This window comes from Lygodium microphyllum, chromosome 15, assembly GCF_053477565.2.
Source record: "Lygodium microphyllum isolate KBCC chromosome 15, Lygodium_microphyllum_v1.1.10, whole genome shotgun sequence".
NCBI lineage: Eukaryota > Viridiplantae > Streptophyta > Polypodiopsida > Schizaeales > Lygodiaceae > Lygodium > Lygodium microphyllum.
In genome coordinates, this window is record NC_141149.1 from 106,777,116 (window position 1) to 106,802,529 (window position 25,414).

The 25,414-nt window shown below is 41.7% G+C and overlaps 1 protein-coding gene across 2 annotated transcripts in view; it reads left to right on the top strand.

Annotated features, from left to right (window-relative positions):
* The first annotated feature begins 499 nt into the window (after positions 1-499).
* Positions 500-25,414, top strand: part of LOC148024878 (O-fucosyltransferase family protein) — a 38,224-nt gene continuing 13,309 nt past the window's right edge. Inside the window, exons 1-2 of one of the 2 annotated variants that reach the window (XM_087694548.1) lie at positions 500-1,354; positions 16,233-16,308. In XM_087694548.1, the coding sequence (XP_087550674.1) occupies positions 893-1,354; positions 16,233-16,308 (538 nt within the window). In that variant the 5' untranslated portion in view covers positions 500-892. Of the gene's footprint in view, positions 1,355-5,882; positions 5,982-16,232; positions 16,309-25,414 lie in introns of those variants that run through there. The other variant, XM_087694549.1, reaches the window with a different exon arrangement.

The following is a 25,414-nucleotide window of genomic DNA, read 5'->3' on the forward strand; positions in this document are numbered from 1 at the left end:
GAGTTCTCTAGGCATTTTTTTGAAACATGGAAATATAGAGAAACATCAATACCATGGGAGCTTCTTATCAACTCTAGCCAGGCTTTGAATTGAGAGCAAGTTTCGACTGGTGAAGTTGCAGCTATAGGAGAAATATGTAGAAATGATGGATGTACAGAGATCAAAGGGGGTGAGAGCATGGAAGTTGTCATCAGACAGACCCCTTTACGCTAGCATTTGGGCCGGTAGATGGTGGGAACAGGCGCTTTAGGATGTGCTCACATTGACGTTGGATGGTACCCAACATCAAAGATCTGCTGACGTGTTTTGGGGGGGCGGGTGTTCACGTGGGGGCCCTCAAAGGCTCGAAAAAGCCTAAAGGCTTCTCTCAAAGTCACGGGACGCTGGAGCAAAAGGGGGCCGGAGGCACGGAAGAAGATCACGTGCCAGCGCAGTCGGGCGAGGCGGGGAGCAAGCCGGCGTCGATGCAGCAGCCATAAAAGGAGAGACACAGAGCGAGAGCGAGAGAGAGAGATCCAAAAGGCATAAGCTTTCTCTACGTCACAATATATTTACGGTCCGGTGTATCACTTCCCCTTCTCCCTCTCTCTCTCTCTCTCTCTCTCTCTCTGTGTCTCGGACCTCCATTGTTGTACAGCAAGTGTACAGGACGGACGTCTCGCGACCGTAATAGGCCCCCCCCCCGCCCCTCAACACTTCACTCCTAAGAATCTGCTCCTTTGTCATACCTCGCATGCGCTCTTCGCAAGCTGATTCGGGAGGCCTTCGCGTTCCCCCTTTCAAGCTTCCATAGCGTTATGGAGGAGAGGGAGATAACAGAAGAGAGGGACCTCTCGCGTTAAGCAAGGATTCTCGCCATGGCAGACTTGCTGCTGCTTCTTCTTCATTCGCAATGAAGAAGCAGCAGGATCATCATCATCATCAGCAGCAGCAGCAGCAGCAACAGCTCCTTTCTCTGCCTATGCGTGCGTACATTCGCTTATCTTCAGGACACCTCACCCTCCCCTCGCCTCCAGTATCCCCCCGTCATTCCTCCCCCCGCCTGCGTTATGGCCGCTCTAAGACCAGTGGCAGGATACATCATCTTCATGGCGGAACGTCTCCCCTCCTCTCTCCTCCCAGCACCTTTTTGCAGCGCCTTTCCTGCCTGTTCTTGTCAATCTTGCTGAGGCGACATGGACTCTTCCTGCTGGCTCCCCTCATTTACATCTCTGGTATGCTCTTTTACATGGGAACTGCCTCTTTTGATGGCCCTACCATTGCCAGGGTGTCGCACCCAGGATCACTCTACCGGAGCCGTGATGTTTTCAAAGCCTTGTGGCCAGAGATGCAAAACGATAACAGCTCTCTCAAGGTAATTCAGCCCATCAATGCACATGATTTTAATCTTCTTGACACGCTGGGTTTTGTAAAACTTGCTGATCCGTGCAACTGAGTTCATTGCAAGTCATTTGTCTTCCCATCTGCTAGTTAAATTGCAACTATGAAGCTAGCACGTTGTTTGTAAAATTTGCTGATCCTTGCAAGCGAGCTCATTGCAAGTCATCTATCTTCCTATCTGCTGGTTAAATTGCAACTATGTGGTTAATAAACGTTTTTAGAAACTGCAAGCGCCTTTATGAAATCTGAGCAGTCCACACATTGGGCAAGGATCTATACTTATTTTAGTAAGTACCCATCCTGAGGAAAGCGAAGACTTTAAGATAACTCTGTGGTACCCAAATAGGAATAGCTATAGGAAATACATTGCTTCATGGACTACATTAGATACTAAAGAGCAATCTTAAGATCCCATTGATTACTAAGCAATTACATAAGTATAGAGTTGGAGATAATCCTAATAGCTCTATTGAATGATTTTGAGAAATTCTTTGAGGCCAACAATCTTTAGGGTTATGGACAAGAAGACTCAAGTTCTTAGGTCGTCTCTTGGAGAAAAAGGGGGAACATGGTTCACAAGCTTAGATATTTACAATAAAAAAAATTTGATTTGCTAAAGGAGTTGTTCATAATTTTTTTTTCAAAAGCGGGCTATGTAGACATACTAATAAGCTATTCAACCTTTTAGTTGCAACATCTTAGTGGCTGCATAATTCAGTAGCAGTTACCTTTTTCCTGTGTGTCACAAGAAATCAATGGATTTTAGGCTTGGCTTTAGCTCAATCTAGTTCTCAATTGGATTCTAATTCATCATTTAAGTTCTTAATATTCCAATGCCCCAATCTTGACCAATCGATTTGTACTCTTGGCCTTATGGTCGAGTTTGATAAGGACTCCTCTCGAGTTTAGTGGAGATTCGAGACATGTTCTTTGTGGAGGTCATGAGAACAGAGTCTACAAGTGCGGACTTCTTCGGCCTTTACCTCTGTTCTTATTTTTTCTTAGACACAAGACCGAGTTATGGCATGCTTGGTTCAACCACCTCAATTTGAGTACCTTTTGAAGGTAGCTTGTGGTTAGCTTGTTTGTAGATTGCTGTAGATTGGGGTGAGCCACTTGCCATATGTGTCTTGCATTGGTAGCAAGCAACATAGAGATGCGATTCCCAACAAAGCTTTGTTGAGGGCAAAGACACCCTTGAAGCTTATTTCGACGGACTTATGTGGTCTGCAAGGAGGGAGTCTCTTAAGGGGAGTTTATACTTTATGCTAATTGTTGATGATTTTAGTAGGATGACCTAGACGTGCTTCTTCGAATTGAAGTCTAAAGCATTTTCACACTTTAAGGATTGGTTAATCTTTGAGGAGAATAGGTCTGGTCGGCAACTCAGGACCTCGTGATCCAAGAAAGAAGGGGAGGTTGTCTTTAACGAGCTAGCTAGGTTTTGTGTAGATCCTGGCATTCACTAGAAGTGTGCCAACACAAATACACCTTAAGAGAATGGTATATTGGAGTAAAAGAATCGTAGTGTGATCAAGATGGCGCGGACTATGATGGAGCATCGGCAGATACCCCATCGTCTAGGCTGAAGTAGTGGCCACTGTTGTCCACATTCTTAATTGATCACCCATATCAGCTGTAGTTGGTATGATACCTATTGGTCAAAAGTCGGATGTATTTGTGAGAGTGCGCAATGGAAGAGAAACACCAACACAGAGAGTAGAGAGAGAGAGAGAAAGCAGAAGATGAAGGAAGAATGCTGCAGTGATTGAAGAAGAATGGTGATACAAAATGGATTGATCAGTCCTTGTATGTGGCCCAAAGTGTCAATGAGTGCACTGGATCAGATTGATGATGATGGCAACACCAAGCATGGAGAGTTGAAGTGTGCATTTGCAAAGGGAAGATTGAAGATTGAAGAGTGTATGTGTTTGCCAAGTGGGGGATGCATCTATAAATAGCAAAAGCACAAAAAAATTGGCTGACTTGTTCCTGAAGAGGCCATAAATGTTGGTCGACCAGCACACTAAAGAAAAATACAAGAAAAAAATAAGGGGGATGTTGGAAAAATCCCAGATGACAATGACAATGCTCAGTAGGTGTAGGCACATTGTGGAAAGCAAAAACTGGCCTAGGAATGCACACAAGAAACTAACAAATAACGAAAATGCACCTAAACTGCAGAGCTTCTATATCTCTGTTAGACTCTAACAAGAGCTCACAACTAGGAGATGACAGATTGACAAGACTAACATAGGCATGCTAATACCCCCTCTTAGATCTTGGGAGTGTTTGAAGACAAAAACAACCCCATGTGATGAAGTATAGAAATTTGGGACAAAGGCTTCATGAAGAGATGAGTTGAGTTGTCCTCCGTGGGACAATAGGTCACCGCTCATTTGAAATCCACGATCCGCTCTCGAATATGGTAATACCAAACCTCGATGTGCTTCGTACGAGCATGAAACATCGGGTTTGGTTGTCGACATGTAGCTCCATAGGTCCAAGTTGAGGAAAGCCAATCTCTGCCAATATGCGGCGAAGCCAAACGGCCTCTATAGTTGCAGAACGTAATGCACAATACTTTGCCTCTGTAGAAGAAAGGGCCACAATAGGCTACTTCTTGCTGCTCCATGAAATAACTCCCCATCCAAGGGAGAAGGCATAACTTGTAGTGGACCGGTGTGAATCCACATCACTTGCCCAGTCAGAATCACTCCAACTAGACAGAGTAACCCCATCTCTATACATGATCTTGTAGGATCGAGTCCCTTGTAAATAACAAAGAACATGCAAGGCCACTCTCCAATGCTCCTAAGTGGGAGTCTTGATGAAGAAAGATAACAAAGCTACAACAAAAAGAACATCTAGCCAAGTGTGAATAAGCTAGATGAGGGAACCAACAAGACACCGATAACGGGTGGCATCTGTAAGGAGAGCTCTGGCAGTCAAAAGCTTGGGACTCTAGGTCCATGGGGCAAGAAATAGGTCGACAATTGGCCATACCAAACTTAGAGAGAAGCATGGAAATGTATGTATGTTGTGAAATAAAAATGCCTTGTGCCATTTGATAAATCTTTAATGAGGATTCTAAATAGGCTCATGTGGCTACGAGAGAGATTGAGTAGCCTCCAGTACTTGCAATTCACTTATCCGTGAAAGAGACTCTTTCACACCAAGATAAGGTAAATTCTCCTCATCTGAAGAAGGCTCCCTCTCTGATGGCTGATCAGCCCTAGAAGACTGTGAAGGAGTGGAAGTATGCGATGACGAAGTAGTTGCATCTGTTAAAGGTGGTAGGGAAGTTGGAGTAGAGGGTGAAGGAGAAGGGGGAGGAGCCGAAGACAAAGAAGGGTGCTAAGAGGCAACTTGAAAGGAGGGAGAGGAATGGAGGGTGGGGGTTTTTGAGCTAAAAATACATTAGCTTTACTTAAACAACCCCAAAACTTGCGTAATTAATGAAGAAACCTAGTTTATTTAAAAGAAACGCAATCTTAGAGAGTTTCTGTGTCCCATAAGCACGAATCCACTTGGGAGGGCCCGGACTTTCTATAAATACGTATGCTGCTCTCCATTCAGTCTACAATCTCGTTTTTGCAGATTTTAGGTGTTCCAGCTTGCTGCCCACACCCCGTTTGCAGAGGACATCTCAGTCGAAGCTGTCCATTGCTGTCTACATGAGTTGGCGCCTTATTTACAGCCCTCCTCTCTCAGTTTGGAGTTGATCCCAGCCAGGCGACTGTTGTTCCTATACAGACCTGCTGCCGTACTGCCCTGCCACGTCATCTGCAGCCTGTGTTTGGCAGTTTTTTCTCTCTCGCAGGCTGTCCTGCCTGCGTTTTTAGTCTCTCTCTCTCTCTTGTCGGTTGTCCTGTCTTTGTTTTTAGTCACTCTTCTGCAGCGTGCGTTTTTAGTATTTCTCTCTCCTCACTGTTGTTTGCATCAGATCCAGCTTCTCACTGCTGCATTTGCTGGTGTTCGACACCCGGAGGTTGTCTTGTTGTGATTCGGGATCTGTTCGGAGTACGACACACTCTCCGGCTCATTACCCCTACCTTGATTCTTGAGATACAGGAGTTCGAGGTTCAGTATTCATTCATTGTATAGTGTGTTTGTTGCATGAGCATCGTATATTCAGCAGTCATATGACTTTATTCATTCAATGTATTCATTGTCTTTGAGTTAACCTAACCCTAACTGTGTTTTTTTATCAGTCTGTGCTTTGTCGTATGGTTTTTATTTATGTTTCTGTGTTAGGGCATTTCTTTACATGGTATCAGAGCCTGGTGTTCTTTGAGAAACCTAGGCCTTTGACGAGAAAGCTCTCTGCAAGAATCAATAACAATAGTAGGTTTAAATGACTTCAAACACATCAACACCAATTCAGTCTCTAGAACAACCTATGCCAAGAACCGAGCGAGAGTGGGCAGAAGAACTTACTCCACAAAGTTCGGACATGGTGGAAGACACTTCTGACAACACAGAAGAAAGGCTATACAAGCTTTCCACTAAAGAATATCATGAGATCATGGACTTTAGACGAAAGAAGATTGAGGAGCTCGATTGAAGGATTGCTCTTTAGAAGAAGCTACTCAATGAAGGTATGCATGAATTTCTCTCTTCAGATGTTGCGTATAAATCTGATGATATTGTAGGGATGTCGAGATCTCCCTCAGGGATGGGCTCCCTGTTGAAGGAAGAGATCCGGAGTATGTTCCATTCTTTCATCCTCTTCCGTTCACTCTGGTGCAAGGTTCTTTAGATTCGTCTTTTGTTCCTTCGTCTTTTCCTTCTTCTACTTTGTAATATATTGGTAGAAATCATGAGAAAGATAGAGTACAATTTCTTGACTACTGAAAAGGTTCTCTTGAGGACCAATTCTTGTATGTTAACACACGTTGTAGGGATTATAAAAAAAAGCCAGGTACCTCTTCTTCTATCCTTCCTTCTTTTTAGTTTACTTCTCAAAATTAGAATGAATTTGGGGTTCCTATTTTTACATTACATGGTACATTATTATCATAATCATTTCATTTTTAATCATTAAATGATAAAAATGAACAAAATACATCTACATCTTTTACACCACAAATTCAAAACCCACCCATCCCACCACATTGTTTCGCTACTTTCCCACTTTCCTTCACACCATTTATATTTCCCTATCAAACATCTCATGTTGCACATTAGACCGCATCGGGGGGTTATGGAAACATAGGCACTGCCTTTAGGACCTCATCCTTTCCTCCATCGGATGGTGTTCCACCTACTTCTCATACACTTTCGAGATCATTGCAGCTTAGGTATCCCTCCTAGTCTCTCTTGAGTGTGGATTAGTTTTGGTACCACAGCTTGCCTCTACAGCATTACCTAGTGGACCTCCTAGTCATTCTATTGTGCCCCAACCAAGCTTTGGATAGGGCTTTTGTGTCCCAGTGCCTCCACCTCCATCGGTACCTTATGGAAACATTCATGTTCCAATGCCTCTGCATCAATCGGCACTCACTGGATAATCCCAACCTATTTCTGTCTACCCACTTTTCCCCCCTCATTCTTCCTATTAGACACACCTACCACCACCATCTTACCCTCCAACTCCATCTTATTCCACTTTCACGACATCTCATGGTTCCACCTCATCTTTTGCTAAGGATGCTTTCAATGATAAGACTCGTTTCAATAGGTCAAAACTTTACCACTTGGTCGAACTTGATGAGACATGTCCTTGACTCCTAGAACCTATGGGATCTTGTGCAAGGGTTGGAATCCCAACCCAATCCCGCACTTGTTCCATACAAGGTTGTCCGCTCATGGAAGGCTAGGAATGTCTCTGCTATTATCGAGCTAATGCAGGGCTTATTGCCTGAGTTTAATTCTCAGCTTCAACATTTTGACTTAGCATCAGAGTGATGGGCACACTTAATTGACCGCTATGTAGTCGAGATAGGACTTGTCGTATAAATCTTGACCATGAGCTCCAACTCTTTAAAATCACTAACTGGGATGACTTGAAAGTCAAGTTGGCTGAGTATCGGTGACTTCTTGGGGAATTCTCCGGTACGAGGACTCCCAAGTCCTTTGACGATCAAGTCACATTGTTTTTGAACAAAATCCCCAAGAAATACTTCAATTTTGTGGAAGGTATAGTTTTAAAGCCTACCATGTCTACTTTTTATGAATTTGAGTGTCAGCTGTTGCGTTACGCACGGTTGTTCGATCAGTTTCACATGAATTCCTCTTCAGAGGGGGCTCTTGTTGCTCATTCTCAAAAAGGGCACCAAGGGAAGGGAAAACAAAACCATACCTCCACTCAAAATCAAAATCAAAATCAAAATTAAAAGCAAAATGAATCCGGGGATCACAAGGAACATCCCAATTTCTCAAACTTGGGTGGCAGAATGTACCTAAAAAGAATAGGTATTGTTAACATTGTCAAAAGGCTGGCCATTTTGACGATGAGTGTCGATCAAAGGCAAGAGACACAGGACCAAAACCTAAGTCATAGACCCCCACCCCTTAGTCGAGCAACCCTCAGCAAGAAAGGCAGGGTGATGGCAAGGGACAGTTTAAAGGTCAGACTCATACTGCCACCGCTCAGCCATCTCAGTCGCGATAACATTATCAGCTCCAGAGGGCTTGCTTGACTGTTCTTCAGAGGCCCACATTGTCTCCATAGAGACAACAGATGCGAGTCTCGTCCACATTTGTGAGTTGCCTCTCAATGACGTTATTGCAGAGGCCCACTCGTCATAGCTGAGCACTTCATCTCCTATTTAGATTGTGGACAGTAGAGCTATACATCATATGACTTCTATAGAGGACATTTTCCATACTCGAGCCCTTGCAGCCAGGCGGATCCGCGTAGGAAACAACTCCTCGGTCAAGATTCAGGCTCAAGGTAGCGACAGTTTTGCCACTGACAAGTGTCCGGATTTGGCTTCGTTGGACAATGTATACCATGTCTCCTAGCTCGGGGTGAACTTGTTATCTTTTCAGTAGCTTTGCCAGTTGGGGTGAGCAGTTTTCTTCACATCGACCACAATCGAGATCCTTGACTCTCAGACTAGTTTAGTGATTGCCCGCGGTGAGGCACAACCTAATGGCCTTTTCCACATGACACACTTTTTGATCGAGCCGACAGCCGAGGACTCTGTGTTCCATAGCATCCAGGCATTAGCCACATCTTGGGAGCCTACGAACAATGAGCGTCTGTGAAACTTTCACTTAGGGCATATTGGTTATGACTCTCTTTATGAGTTATCACGCTGTCAGCTGGTTGAGGGCTTTCCCCGCCTAAAACTAGCTTGCGATGTCTGTAAAGCTTGTCAGCTTCGATAGTAGCACTGTACCCCATTGCCTTAGCAGTCCAGACATCGTATTGAGGAGTCTCATAGATTGATTCATGTTGATCTTTGTGGGCTGACAACCATTGCCGCCTTGAAGGGCAGACCGTACTTCTTTTTGATAGTGGATAATCATTCTAGATACATGTGGGTGTACTTTCTCAAGCATAAGTCCGATGCTTTCACATATTTTTCTGCTTGGGTGTTGTGGTTCATAACTAGACTGGTCATCGTGTCGGTTGCATGAGGAGTGATAGCGATGGTGAGTTTATCTCCCATGAGTTTTCCGAGTTTCTACTGAAGCATGGCATCTCTTGCCAGCTCACCTCTACTAACTGTCCCTCGCAGAATGGAGTTGTAGAGCGTAGGAATTGGATAGCCATGGAAATGAGACACTCTATGCTGTTCGCAGCAGAGCTTCCTGAGCGCCTTTGGGTCAAGGCTGTTAACACTTTGGTGTCCGATTGCGGCTCTTCTTCAAAAGACCTCGTATGTGGCATTTTTTGGCTCTCAGCTTGTCATTTCCCACTTCAGAGTTTGCGGGTGTTGTTATGGGAGACGCATTTTTGTGTCACAGCAGAAGTACGCACTTCAGCTAGTGGAACAACACACTTCGGATAAGGCACAGCCAGGCTGCGCCTCTTGAACTTACTGTCCACTTGTCGAAGGATACTCTAGGACAGCCCTTCGATGTACATACCTATCGCTCTGTTGTAGGAAAACTTCTTTGGTTAATTCACACTTGGCCAGATTTAGCTTACTTAGTCAGTATACTCAGTGAGTATTTCACAGCACCCAGGATGTCACATTGAATTGCATGTCTTCGTGTGTTGCGTTATTTACAGTGTACTTATTCTTATGGCCTGACCTATGGTTTTGGTTTATGTTTTCAGGGGTAGACTGATTTTGATTGGGTAGGAGATCCTAACACCCAGCGTTCTCATGGCGGCTACCTCTTTACCTTGGGCACGACTCCCATTTCTTGGTCAAGCCGTAAGTAAGAGACGGTGGCGGCTTCTACGACCGAGACTAAGTACCAGACTCTCTTTGATGGCACTACCGAGGCCATCTACCTAAAGAGTTTGTTGGCAGGTCTTCATTTCCCATGCGACTCTTCCACCGTTGTCTATTGCGACAACCAGAGTGCCATTGCCCTTGCGGGCAATTTGATCATTACACCATGGAGGCGGCATGTGGGAGTCCACTTCCATTTTTCCAGAGAGTAGGTTGAGCTAGGCACTTCGCCTAGAGTTTTTGCCTACATCCGACAATCTTGCAGATATTTTGACCAAAGTGGTCAACCGACAGGTTCTTCAATACCTGCTACCTAGGATCGGTTTGGGTACACCCTCCCCTACTTCTTCAGCTTGATGAGGAGAAGGTGCTTCACTCTTGCTTTCCCTTTCAGTTTGAGAGGGGGTGGCTTCTACTCTTGCCAATGATAGTGATGATGCAGGAACTCCGTTTTCACTTTCTGCGCACTTGGGGCGGCCATGACCTGTTCTTCATGATGCAAGCTGGCAGCCCAAGATGGCGATACACCCCCCCTCCATGGCTTCTTGCCCCCATCCCCCCAAGACCCCTTTGAGAGGCTTGTATATATGATTTATTTGTGATTTGCATGAGCTCCAACTGGTCTGTTGAGCATGTGCACTTCGTTGTATTCAGCCTTCTGAGTAATATAATTAGCCACACTTGCCAAAAAAAAAACACTCGTTTGGGTTCATTTCAAAGTTGTGTTTGTACACTCTTTATGTCTTCTTTGCACAATGCATATCCTCATAGCTTCTTGCTGAACCAATATATGCATGAAATAGCAAGGATAATATAATTTCCATTAGGAGACACCCAAGTGTCATAACTATTAAGCTACCTAAAATTGCATTTCAAAGTATCTTTTTTTTGGGCTCTTAAAGCAGCTCAAAAAAATAATTGTCTTTTTGTGTTTTAGATGCCACTGGAGACATTTCAGTAGGACAGTTGCTTTAGAATGTTCTTGATACGTGGATACGTGAAACAATACTGACGAATAGCCGAATCACTCAGAAAACGTCTGATGATCCTGAAAATAGTGGCTCGAGACTCATTTTTTCCTCCCAACCTCGCCTAGATAGTTGTTGGCACCTCCCCTCTCGTTTCCTCTGCCAGCCTTCCACTTCAGGTGAGTCCTACTATTCTCGGACTCTCTAACTCTCTAGGCTCCCCTAAACCCCGTTCGGGTGCCCAAGGCCCCCGAACGGTCATCCCTCGCGCCCGTTTCCCATAATTTACCTTATTAATGTAACATTTCCTTTCCCTTAAGAATCGGTTTCGTCCTCGAAAACGATACTTGGAAGGTCCAACTGTAAATTGGGAAACTTTTTCCTTAGGGTACTTACTCGCTCCCATGTTGAGCTTTCTTCTGAACAATCTTTCCACTTAACCAAACATTCTTGATAAATAGTATTCCTTGTTCGTCTGTTACGAACATTTAATATTCTTTTTGGTTCATGTGGATTAGATTGGTCATCTAATAGCTCCTCAAGTTTATCATTTAAGATTAGATTATCCAAATCACCCAGCTTCTTCCTTAGCTTACTTACATGAAAAACTGGATGTATTTTACTACCAGCAGGTAGTTGGAGCTTGTAAGCCTGTTCTCCCACCTTTTTAAGTATTGTGAAAGGACCACAATACCTGGGTGAAAGCTTTGGACATCGTTCCGTTTTCATGGTTTTAGTTTGTTCAGGCATCTTAAGATAGACCAATTCTCCTTCTTTAAAGGAGATGTCTCTTCGGTGAGGATCTACATAAGCTCTAGCTCGATTTTGAGCTTTCTTAATATTTTCTTGAGCAAATTTTAACATACTATTCATATCCTCCAAAAAATCCTTGGCTGCCTGAACCTTTTCCTCCTCAGTGGAGGCCCTTCCGTTTGGATCCCCATTTTCTGTTGCTTCCCATATGTTGGAATATGCCGGATCAACCTGGCATTTCCCTTTTAAGGATTCAAGCAAATCGGAAGTGAACTGAGTAAAACTCAATTCATTTATGATGGGCATTCTGCTGAGTGCATCAGCCACTATATTATACTTTCCTTTTCTATACCTTATCTCATAGTTGAACTCTTGGAGGAGTTCGGCCCATGTGGCTTCACGCTCTTGTAGATCCGGTTGGTCATTAAGCCACTTAATGCTTTCATGATCCGACAGGATCAAAAGTTTGGTACCGTACATATAGTGCCTCCATTTCTTCATTGCATGTACTATTGTATACAGCTCCCTCTCATAAACAGAATAATTCTGTTTTGCACGGTCTAATTTGTTGCTTTCAAAAGCAACTGGTCGACCTTCTTGTAATAAGACCGCGCCTATCGCCTTATCACTGGCATCAGCTTCAACCACAAATGGTTTATTGGGATCCACAATTAATAGTACTGGAGCTATAGCAATAGCTACCTTAAGTTTTTGAAAACTTTCATTTTGGTCTGTTCCCCAATTAAAACTCTTTCCTTTCCCTTTAAGTTGGTCTGTCATTGGAACAGCTATTCTGGCATAATCTCGAATGAATCTATGATAAAATCTAGATAATCCTAGGAAGATCTGCAGCTCTTCCAGGTTCCTTGGAGATGGCCATTCAATAATTGCCTTTACTTTTTTTGGATCCATCTTGATTCCCTCTTTCGAGATAATATGCCCCAAATATTTGACCTCTTGTGCGAAGAATTCACATTTAGTTTTCTTCGCATAAAGGGAATGTGTTCTTAACAATTAGAATACCAATCGTAAGTGGTCCAAATGTTCTTCTTTTGATCTACTAAAGATCAAGATATCATCCAAGAAGACTACTACAAAATGTCCTAGATAGGGCCGTAACACACTATTCATCAGCTTCATAAAGGTAGCTGGTGCGTTAGTGAGGCCAAAAGGCATCACCAAAAAATCATAATGCCCATATCTAGTACGAAATGCTGTCTTAGGAACATCTTGTGCCTTAGTTCTTACTTGGTGATAGCTTGATCTTAAGTCTATTTTTGTGAAGAATTTTTGCCCCTTGTAATTGATCAAAAAGATCTTCCATTCTGGGCATAGGAAATTTATTCTTCACCGTTATCTTATTAAGTGCTCTATAATCAACACAAAGTCACATAGAACCATCTTTTTTCTTTACCAATAAAATTGGCGAAGCCCAAGGTGAATTGTTGGGTTGTATAAACCCTTTATCAAGGTAATCCTTAATTTGTCTTTCAACTTCTTGGTGCTATATTTCACTTAAACTTATAAGGTAGTTTAGAAATAGGGTGTGTATCCTTATTTGTGTCAATTGGGTGATTTATATCACCTCTATCTGGTGGAAGGCCACTTGGTAAATCAGAAGGAAATACATCTTTAAATTCATCTAACACACCACTTAATTCATTACTTACATTCAACTCATAAATATAAGAAAATTGTTGCTTTATATTACAGAAAGTAAAAGTGTTTTGTACAGGAAGAGACCATAACATATATACCTCACAAGCTTCCTTCTTTATTAGCTTTTGAACTTCAGTGGAACACAACAAATGATTATTAGATACTTCATGTTCACCTTGAATCACAAAAGTCTTACCATCCCTTTCAAATTCCAGTGTATTATGATGATAACTACGTTTTAAGGATGGTTTCAATCTCCATAGCCACTCCCTCCCTAAAGCAATATCGGCTCTTTCCATATTCATAATTTGGAAATCAAGTTTATCTTTATATCCTTGGATCTCAAATTCCAAATTGGATACCATTGTATCCCATATTTTATTATCTTGACCTTGCATCATACGAACAACATATTGATGCCCACTCTTTTGTTGGGGAAGTTTCAATTTTTTGACAAGTGCATAATTTATGAAATTGTGGGTAGCGGAGTCATCAATCATGACTCTAATCCTCTTTCTAGCTATCAATCCATACACTCTAACTAAATCATGTGGCCCAAAAGTAGGTTGCCACATAGAAATTGACATACAACACCTGTGTTGTACATCCTTGTGCAAAACCTCTAAAGATTTATACTTTTCATGCCCCTTTAATTCTAGGGTCTGCACTACATGGATTTGTTTTTCTTTTCCCTTGCCCTTGTCCTTATCCTTTCCTTTATCTTCCCCCTTTTTCCTTCGAGGGCAATTCTAGGCAGCATGGTTAGGGGATAGGCAATTGAAACACAACTTTTCTTTTTTGGCCTTATCAAAGTCATCTGGACTTAACTTTGGCCTTACATATTGTTTCTTTTCAAAAGGTTGTTTCTTGCCCTTAAGTAATGGCATTTTCCTTTTAAATTTGCCTACAAATTTTGAGGTTTCTAATTCTTTAGACTTGGGCTCCGTATCAGTGAGACTAGTGAGTGTACCTGGACGCGTACTATCTTCATTGATTAATGCAAATTTAATTGCCTCTTCAAGCATCTTAGGTGAACTACTTTTCACTTCCTTTTTACAGGCCTTATCTAGTCCCCTAATGAATCCTCTTGTCTTTTGAAATTCATCTATTCCTTCCAGTTTGAGGATTGTCTCACGATATTCCTCCAAATATGTTAGCAGGGGTCTTCCCTTTTGTCTGACATAATCCCAATCTTCCCAATTTCTTTCCATTTCATTTTCAGGAAGGAATTCTTTCAAAAAAACCGATTCAAATTGAGCCCAAGTTTCAGGTATTTTATTTGCCTCCTTTAAAGTTCACCACCATTTATACGCCTTTGGCCCCAAAGTTAAACTGGCCTCCAACGCTTGGAGATGTGGTGGAGTATTTTTAAGTTTGTGCAAATCCTCCCGTTTTGGAGAAAATTAAAGATAGTGTCTTTATTTCTATATTTTTCCTCCCCATGAAACTGAGGGGGTTTCATATATTTTAAAACTGGATTATCCCTCAACTTGTAGTGGGATTCTTTAGGATCTCGCATAGTCACATTCAAATCTTTCGATGAAGATGGAATATCCGAGGTTTCTAGCTTAGTTTTATCCCTTTCTAATAATAAAGTTAATTGAGATTTAATTTCGGTGAGTGTTTGAGATCATCAAATTGTTCTCGTGTGGCAAAAAATTCTTCCCATTGCTCTTCTTGTATCTCCGTTTCATGGGGATCTACCATAGGGTGGTCCCCAGAACTAGAACCCTCAATTACTCCCTCTCTCCCTTTCCCCTCCATTAATACACTAGAATTTGAAAGCAAATATAGGAAATTTGCGTGCAAAGTGAAGTACTTCCCTGGTTATAGTGATAGGGCAACTGTTGATGGCTTTTAGTAATAACCCCGAAGAGTGAGGAATAGTTTGTCTTTCCTAAACTGAGCCGGTCACGTTGAAAATAAAGCTTATTGGCAGAAACACCGAGTAAGGAGGGGACTAAACACAGCCCTTCCCAACGGTCACGTGAACCAGCTGTACGCCTGCTATGTCAGATTTGTCAAATTGGCTTCGTTTGACTGGCTTTAACTGCCGTTCGATTGCTGCGCTTCCCAAAATACTGCCGTTCGATTGTTGCGCCTCACGAAATCAATCGTGTATGACAAGATACGGTCTAGTGACGTATAACGTGTGGGCACTGTCTTCCCAAAACTGGTACCCGTATGACGTGTGGGGCACCATCTTCTCACCTGACCCGTGTGATGTGTGGGGGGCACCGTCTTCTCGCTTGACCCGTGTGACGTGTGACGTGTGGGCACCGGAGAAAGCCTTCGCAAGGACAATCGAAAGCTTTCATGAGAGACAAGCTAAAGCAGGACCGGGCGGCTCTGATACCAATGATACATGGATACGTGAAACAATACTGACGAATAGCCGAATCACTCAGAAAACGTCTGACGATCCTGAAAACAGTGGTATGAGACTCGTTTCTTCCTCCCAACCTGGCCTAGATAGTTGCTGGCACCTCCCCTCTCGTTTCCTCTGCCAGCCGTCCACTTCAGGTGAGTCCTACTATTCTCGGACTCTCTAACTCTCTAGGCTCCCCTAAACTCCGTTCGGGTGCCCAAGGCCCCCAGACGGTCATCCCTCGCGCCCGTTTCCCATAATTTACCTTATTAATGTAACAGTTCTACAAAAGGGCTTTGATCGGTGTCATCGAGTTGACTTTGCTCATCTCACACACAATCCTGAGGCTTCTCCATTGTATTGGCATTGTTAACGATTCATTATTTCACTCACTTTTTATGTTTTTGAGTTTTGTGTCATAGTGTTGCTGGACACACTGTCCATGGGCTTTTAGCTAGCGTCCTTACTTCTTTGGTTAGCTCTTTTCTTCTCATGATATTGCTAGTTATGTATTTGTAGGGTCTATGAAATCCAAAAGAAGAACTGCATGAGGGCAAGAACTAGGAAGTTAAAAAAAAGTAACGATCGGCTTTGCCTTCAAGTCTGACTGAGTTACACCTGCAATGATGTTGTATGCTTTACCAAAGCCCTTGCACTCGATAATATTGTATCAGAATGCTGTAAAAAAAGATTTCTGCTTACAAGTCTGTGTGAATAGTTAATGTAAATGTTGCTCTGCTATTTCAGGTTGCAGCTGTGTGGAAGTTTCCATCAGAAAGAGAGTGCTGGAAACCTTGTATCAAACACATGAGCTCTTCAAAAGGTACCCATAGTCTTCATATTTCTTCTCTAATACCACCATAAATGGTTAAACTCTTTAATGTCTTTACGTGCTTTGGTTTAAGAAGGGTTGTAAATTTTACATGGTTTAAGGCAGACTTTTGTTCTCAGATAGATGTTATTTGGTTGGCTTTCTTCTTTTTCAAATGCAGATGCTATATGCAATTTAGTGAATTGTGCTCTTAGGAAGTCACACTCAATGCACTAGCAATTCTCACCCTAAATTCAACTACTGTGATAATTGATCTAGTCATTTTGTTTCTGGTTTCATTCAATGTTTGTTCAGTTAGGTTGGCTAATGTTTATTCAATTATCTTGGCAATGTAAGAATATCAACTTGAGGGATATTAGTTGCTCCCTATCTTCTATTCAACTATGTTGGCTATGTAAGAACATCTATTTAAGTGATATTGGTACCCTACCTTCAAGGTGCAGTTACTAACACTTTCCTAAACCAGCTACTTCCAGGTTGGTTCATAAACTGGATCTAAAAGGACCTACACTCTTTGTATAACCGAGGTAGTATTCTAAGTATCATCATTCCTAGCCCACAAGAAATTACGGACAAGCCATCTTAATACCACTTCAAGAGAAAAACACCAACAAGAGGATGTGAACCAAGCACTAGGCATAAGCGCATGATTGATGACCGAAGCTTTTCTAGCTAGTGAGAGCTTAGTGGTGCACCCAAAAGGTCAGTTTCCTTAAAGGGAGTCGAGGACAAGGAGACATATTGACAAAAGTGATGGCAGTTTCCTAGAGTTGCAATTGGAAACCCCCTTTTAAGAGAAGTTGTTGCTGTTGCTATTGTCAAAGTGCTACGAATGTGGAAGCATTGTCGAGAGAAATTTTGTGTGGGCTGGGCAAGGTCTTTGGCTGTGAGAGTGCAAGAAGTTCAGAAAGAGAAGATGAAGATGAACACACTTATAATCCGAAAGCATTATGCAAAACCTTTATATTACTACCGATTCAAGCAACATATTTCAGTCTTGAACCCTGAACCATAAACCCAATATACCCAATCAAATACCCGATATCCCAATCCATGAGCAATTACACGATGTTCAACATAACATCATTTACATAAGTGTCTTCAGATAATCTTTTCTTTCAACAAAAATAACAGCCCTGCTCTGTATATCAAATCAGCCCTATTATGCCTCTTGATTTGGGACTGCAGCATATATTTTTGTTAGAACAATTCAGGGCTGTTCTTAAACATAACAGTTCAGCCCTCTTTTATGAAAGTTTAAGCCTATTTTGCATCACAAAGGTCAGCTTTGTTATGTATCAAAACAGCCCTCTTCTTCCTAAGCTTGCTATCTACCTCTTATGCCCTGTTTTTCTTTTTATGTTCAAGCAAATAAGCCCATGCGTTTTAGTGTTTGGTGTCACTACCCAGATTTTCCCTGTTGCCCCCTTCAAAACTGCCCCAAAACTGCACCTATTCAGCCTTGGAGTTCTCTCTAACGGTTCAGCCTTGTTTGATGTCTTGTGTATGACAGTTCAGCCCTGCCCGTCATGATTTCATTTGGCCTAGGAGGCATCTACAACAGTTCAGCCCTGTATGCTTTACTTCAGCCCTGTTGATACTTCTCTATTTCCCTGTACTTCAGCCCATTCATGAATAGCTTGCTGTCCTCTTCTTCCCTGCCATGTAGTCTTCTTGCTGTCCATGATTTTGCCCAGCCTTATTGGCACGTATCCTCCATGCTTTTTCCACTCATTTGCTGCACAACAAAATGTGCTGGATTTGCCTCCTTCAGACCATACTTTCTTTGCTGGCCATATTCCCCCCCAAAAGTCATGCTGTTTTACCAAATATAACTCTCATTGTTATCCTTCATGAACAAGTGGTTTAAACCATAGTCTTCACACATACGTGCAAGCCATATGCAAATCCGAGTTTTATGCTCTGCTCATAAAATATGACATCCATCCCTTCTAAACTTGCACATCCTCTAACATGTACCAAAGCTCTTAATCATTAGCATGATCCGTGTTTGCCTAGATCAAAAGGCCAAATAGTAATCTCCCATACATCCAAGCACACAACCAACCTCTAGGTCAAAAATACATCCTCCTGGATCATAAAACCAAATAGTAATCTCCCATAAGTTGTGAGCATCATGGCATCCTCATGGATCATAAACCCAATTATGTACTTTGTGAAAGTATCATGCACATAAATATGTTGTCACCTCCAAAATCAAAAACCCAAAGTCCTATCACCCACAGAAGCAAGAAACCAATCCAATTGCTACCTCTTGTATCATGTGCCATGAAAAGTTCTTGTAGCTAGCATAGCATACTTACATCACACAACACGTATCCATATGTATTCTATTGCATGAAATCCTTAGAACCACTTGGATCAGGTGGTAAGAGTTAACCCATAATACCTTTGAAGTATACCATGGCTTGCAGTCCCCCCTAGATCATAAGGTAGCATCCAGTTCTCCCACATTCCTTTTGTCATTTGCTCAAATGGTTTAAGTCCACAAAACATACTCACATTTTTCCCATCATCATGCACATACAAGCATAATGTCCCTTTATCTAGCATTCAATTTTGGTTGCCCTTCAATATAGGTAGAAACATTGGTGAAGTAGCTTCACCATCTCTGACTTTGGAATTGTCATTATAGATCCATAGATAAGCCAACTCCATAGCATTTATCTCTTTGTTTGGTACAAGGGAAACACCTTGAAAAGTATCTTTGGTTTGGACAAAACCTTCTAAAACAACATCCAATAGCTGCATAGGCATAAGATAATATCATCTAGGGTGCCACAAAACCCCTCTAGAGTTTCCTTGGCTTGTAAAGAATTCTCATCACATGTACCATGCTTATTTGCTATACATCAGGTTGAATAGGATTGTCAATCAACACATTTGCATTGCCAATCAAAGTATTTGTATCATCAACACCCTTAGTTCATATATCCATCCATATCATCAAACAAAACTGAATCAATTTATCATCTGCACCCTTAGTCAATGTATCATGTGTGCCCTTAGTTGAATTATTTGTAGATAATATGTTTGTATAATCAAATAATGTATCAAACAACAAATCAACATTTTAAGCACCCTAAACATCATCCAAGTAAGAAATTAGTGAATCCCCAAGTTCATCTTGCACAATCTTTATTGCATATTGGTGTAAAGCATCTTTATAAACCACCCTCTTTGACTTTGGAGGTTTGATATTGAAGCCTTGATCTTGAAGAGACTTGTTCTGGATCATCTATATAATACCCGTCTTTAAGAGCATGCATGAAGTTCTCCTAGGTTGTGCCATGTTATAGCCGTATGTTCCAAACACATATCTTGATTTTGCTCACTATAATCTGTTCAAAATATACCATCATTTGATCTTCTGGAACTCCATATAGTTGCATCTCCATGTCTGAGATATTTAGTTATATCCCTCCCATTAAATTAATCCAGTTTCTCTAACGACCGATCAAGTGCCTTTATCGGCTGTTGGAATCCCATGGTTGTTTGAAACATCTCCATCATATCCCCCTTTGATTATGCATTTGCATATGTTTGGATCACCGTGTTTGAACCCCCATCTCGGTTGGTTTCACACCGGGTTTGCCAAAAAGATGTTGAGAGAAATTTTATGCCAGTGCGACGGGCAGACACCAGGGTCTTTGATTATGAGAGTGCAAGAAGTAGAGAAAGAGAAGATGAAGATGGATTCTCTTAAAATCCAAAAGCAATATTCAAGACCTCAATATTTCTATTGATTCAAGGTACATATTTTAGTCATGAACACAAACCATGAACTCAATATACCCAATCAAATACCTAGTATCTCAATCCATGAGCAATCACATGATGTTTGGCATAACATCATATCAATAAGTGTCTTCAGATAATCTCTTCTTTCAACAAAAATAAACATATGCTTCAGTTTTGAAGGCTTATGAACAGTATAATGCAAGCTATAATCAGCCTTGTATGATTTCAAACATCTTGTAGTGTTTGTAGACAATCCTATACATTTCTATGGATCAAGAACAGCCTTGCTTTTCTTTTTATTAGTTGAGCCCTGCTTTATGTCAATTCATCCCTTTATATTCAGCATAAAACATCCGTGACATGGAGATCTAAAGCAGCCCTGCTCTATGTATCAATTTATCCCTTTCATGCCTCTTTTGATTCGGGACAGCAGTGTACATCTCTGTTAGAACAATTCAGGCTTGTTCTTAGACATAACAGTTCAGCCCTCTTTTATAGCAGTTTATGCTTGCTCTATATCACAAAGGTCAGCTTTGTTATGCATGAAAAAAGCCCTCTTCTTCATGAGCTTGTTGTACACCTCTTATGCCCTGTTTTTCTTCTTATGTTAAAGCAAATCAGCCCATATGTTTTAGTATTTGGAGTCCACACTTGTTACTGCCCAGATTTGCCTTGTTTTCCCCTTCAAAACAACCCCAAAACTGCACCTATTTAGCCCTTTCTTTAAATGATAAATCAGCCCTGGAGTTCTCTATAACAGCTCAATCTTGTTTGATGTCCTGTGTATGACAGTTCAGCCCTGTCCTTCATGATTTAATTCAGCCCTGGAGAAATCTATAACAGTTCATCCTTGTACACTTTATTGCAGCCCTATTTATGCTTGTCTCTTTCCCTATACATCAGCCCATTCATGAAGACCTTGTTGTCCTCTTCTTCCATCACAGAGATACTAGGTGGTGTCTGGTGCGAGTTATTGGCCTAAGTTATTTATTTGGCCATAAGTGTTAGTTGGTGACACTAGAGATGTGGTATTTAACGGTACTTTATGCTAATCTGATGGTCAAAATGGCACAGGGATACTCGGGAGATGAAGTGGCCTGGCTAACTTAATTATTGGCTGGCCAAACTATTTTTTTGGGCACTGAAATAAGCATTATATTAATTTTCAGGAGTTTTAGACTAAAAATTAACATTATAATGTGGATAATGCTGGAAATTCATTTGGAAAGGCTGCCACTTGTGAAATTTTCAAAGGGAGAGAGAAAATCATTCACTCTTGCTGGAAACACATCGTGAGGAGCTAGAGTAGTCATCATGAGACGAGTTTCAGCCATTGCCAGCAGGTGTTTGCTGATTTGGAGTAGTCAATAGCTGCATGAGATCCTAGGTAGTTGGGCGATAGCTGTAGGTTGAAGGCTTTAGTAGATTTTTGGTCTCAAGGTGCAAGCAATAACATTTGTTACTGTTGGGACATGGCAGCAGCTGCATTTGATTGATTTTTAGTCATTTCTCACGACGAAACTCTGAATTTTCTCTCTCCTCAGCATTCTCTTTCATTCCCCATCCATTTCAAAGCCTTGCTTTGAAGATCTTAGCATTTGGACCCTTGGGGTTGAGGAATTTCAGTTTTCTTTGCTGTAAAACCCTAATTTATAGCAAAAATTAGGGTTTAGCAGTCACCTCGGGAAGCGTGCCAGACATTGAAGACTCCAAGTCTTGAATTATTCAGGGTTGAAGGTAATTTTCAGCTGAAATCAGATGGAAAACTAGATAGCCATCGAATTTGGGTTATTTCCACTCTTTTTAAAGTGGATGAAGGCCAATTGGTTATCGGAATCAAGGGGCAAATCAGATTCAAGACTTGCTGGTCACTTTGGATAACAAAGGGAGGTTGGATTATGAAGGGGATTGAAAGAATCCCATTGTAAATCGACTTCCACTTCAATAAGGCTAAGGAAATACTGAAAGAGGGGCTAGTTTTGGGGCCAACCAAGTGTCCATTGTCCAGAGATTTGTCAGTAAATTTGTATTTTCAGTTTTGCAATAAATGCATAGTGTTGTAATTAAGTTGTAATCGGGGAATTACCACCCATCCATTGAAGGAAGGTTGGTTTCATGGTTTTGTCGCCGGGGCTTGAATCGGGTTATACGGACATGTATCTGCATCCCCAGAGACTATTGGAGCAGAAGGATTTGGTACTAGTCATGCAAATGCATTTGATAGTGTTGGTTTTCATGTAGATACCGCAAATGCACCATTTTTGCAGCAACCTATTTATGATAATTTGACACCCATAGGATGTAGTGGTTGGGAGCGCGCGGATCAAGACAGTCAGTGGTTGTTAGCAGCAGATAGAGAGATAGAGAGTGAGAGTGAGTACGATCTTTTTGGGTACAATGACGAGTGTACCACTTTAGGTTTTTAGATAGATATATATGTGTAAGTACAAGTACTAAGGGTGTGTTCACACCCGAGCACATTTAAAAGACACGAGGCCTTTATTCCCAACAACCTCCCACCTAAAGGCAATGTGTCTTAAGAGGAGAAAAGAATCAGCTAAGTCTAGGTATGTACAAAGCTGAAATACATATATCTATCCAACTTCCATCATTTGTCGGCAATGAGCAAACTGCTCTACTGGAAGACCCTTCGTGAGAAGGTCTGCAGGGTTATCATTTGTATGCACTTTGACAAGCTCAATGCTTTTGCTGTCAAGTACATCTCTAATGAAGTGGTACTTCACCTGTATGTGCTTTGTCTTTGCATGAAAGACAGGATTCCGTGCTAGCATGATAGCACTCTGACTATCACAATGGAGAACATGTAACTCTGTAATGCCAAGCTCTCCCACTAGACGTGAAAGCCATAAAGCCTCCTTGCATGTCTCAGTGGCAGCTACATACTCTGTCTTTGTAGTAGATAATGCAACACACTTTTGTAGCTTGTAGATCCAAGAGACTGCTCCTCCTATGAAAGTAAACACATACCCAGAAGTGAACTTTTTGCAGTTCACATGACCAGCATAGTCTGCATCCGTAAAGCCAACAACAGATGCCTTCTGCTTTCCAAAGCAGATGCACAACTCCTTTGTGCCTTTGAGGTATCTCATAATACCTTTCATTGCATCCCAATGCTTCTTGCTAGGGGTTGCCATGTATTTGCTAACCACTCCCACTGCAAAGGCAATGTCAGGACATGTAGCAACCATAGCATACATCAAGCTGCCAACAGCTCAAGTATATGGTATCTTGGCCATTTCAACCTTCTCATCATCAGATGTAGGGCTGTCCTCTGCACTAAGTTTCACATATGGAGGCAATGGAACCCCAATTGCTTTTCCCCCCTCCATATTGAAACGTTGCAAAACTTTGAAGATATACTCCTGCTAAGATAGATAGAGTAAGCCTTTCGATCTATCTTTGAGTATTCGCATGCCAAGAATGTGATTTGCATCACCAAGATCCTTCATGTCAAAGCTGCCATGAAGACTTTGCTTCAATGAATCCAAGGCATGAGTATCCCTTCCAGTAATTGGCATGTCATCAACATACAAAACCAAGATAATTAGGCTGCCATCTGCTGCCTTCTTGGTGTACAAGCAGTGATCTACTTGACTTCTATGAAAGCCTTGGGACTGCATGAACGTATCAAACTAATGATACCATTCTCTTGGTGCTTGTTTCAGCCCATACAAACTCCTTTTGAGTTTACATACTATTTTTTTTTTCCCTTGTTCAACAAACCCTTTAGGCTGCTGCATATATATGCCTTCATGCGCATCACGATGTAAGAATACAGTTTTTACATCCATCTGTATGAGCTCCATATCTTCAGCTGCAACCAAGTCCAAAATGGTTCTCTATGTAGTCATTTTGACTACAGGAGAGAATATCTCATCAAAGCCAATTCCATGTTCCTGCTTGTATCCCTTTGCAACCAATCTTACTTTGTACTTTGGTGAGGAACCAGAAGTGACCTTCATATTGTAAACCCATTTGCATGGAAGTGTTTTCTGCCCTTTGGGCAACTGCACCAAGTCCCAAGTGCCATTTTTCACAAGAGATTTCATTTTGAGAACATGGCTTTATACCATTTCTTGCTGTCCTGTGTGTCCATTGCTTCCTTGAAGCAAGACGGTTTATCACAGTCTGTTAACATGACATAATCAGCTACATTGTTTGCACCAAGAATGAACCTATGAGATTGTCTAGTAGCCCTAGATGATCTCCTAACCCAATGATCGTTGTTTATTGGCTGTTGAGCATTTTCAGCTTGTTGTCACGGCATTTTAGCCTGCAAATTAGCATTAACAACTTGCTGTTCTGGCTGTTCGTGCACATGTAGTGGCTCATTATTATGGGCAATAGTTGGTTGATCATTTCGAGCATTATTTTTTGCATCTGCATTTACAAGTTCATTTACAGCAGGTATTTGCTGTTGTACAACCTGCACATTTTGCTGTCCAAAAGGTATATCTTCTTGGAATACAACCCTATGGACCTCCTCAGTCTTTTTCGGTTTTTTATGCATGCGATCTTCTCGGAGGATAACATCATTGCTGTGTACTATTTTCCTTTTCTTGGAATCCTGTAATCTATACTCCATTTCATCCTCGTCACCATATTCTAGGAAAATGCATTTACAGGATTTTGGCTCAAGTTTGCTGCGGTTTTCTTTACGAATGTGTATAAAAGCCTCGCAGCCAAACACTTTCAGGTGAGCATATGAAGGTGGCTTGCTCGACTACGCTTCTTGGGGAACTCCCCCCCCCCCCCCCCCCCCCCAAAAGACTTGTTTGGTGACCGATTAATCAAGTGTACGACTGTCATAACAACCTCTGCCCAAAAACCATGGGGTAATGTAGCATGAGACAGCATCGTACGGACCTTATTTTGTATGGTTCGATTCATACGCTCTAGAACTCCATTTTGGGATGGATTATGAGGAGCAATGAGCTCCCTCTTTATCCCTTTACTGTCACAAAATGCCTGAAAGGCCTTGGACACATATTCCCTACCATTATCAGAGCAAAGATACTTGAGTGTCTTATCTGTTTGATTTTCAACCAATGCCAAGAATTATTTAAACTTGTGAAGCACTTCATCCTTGCTACGAATAGGATAAACCCATACCTTCTGTGTAGTATCATCGACAAAGGTGACAAAATATTTCTTTCCCCCTAAAGATAATCCTGGCATTTGACATACAGTCTGAATGTACTAACTCTAGAGGAGAAGTTTTCAACAAAAGAGATTATTTGTGAGACATCTGTGTATGTTTACCATAAATACAATGATCACAATGCTCAAAATCAGCATAACGAAGACAAGGTAA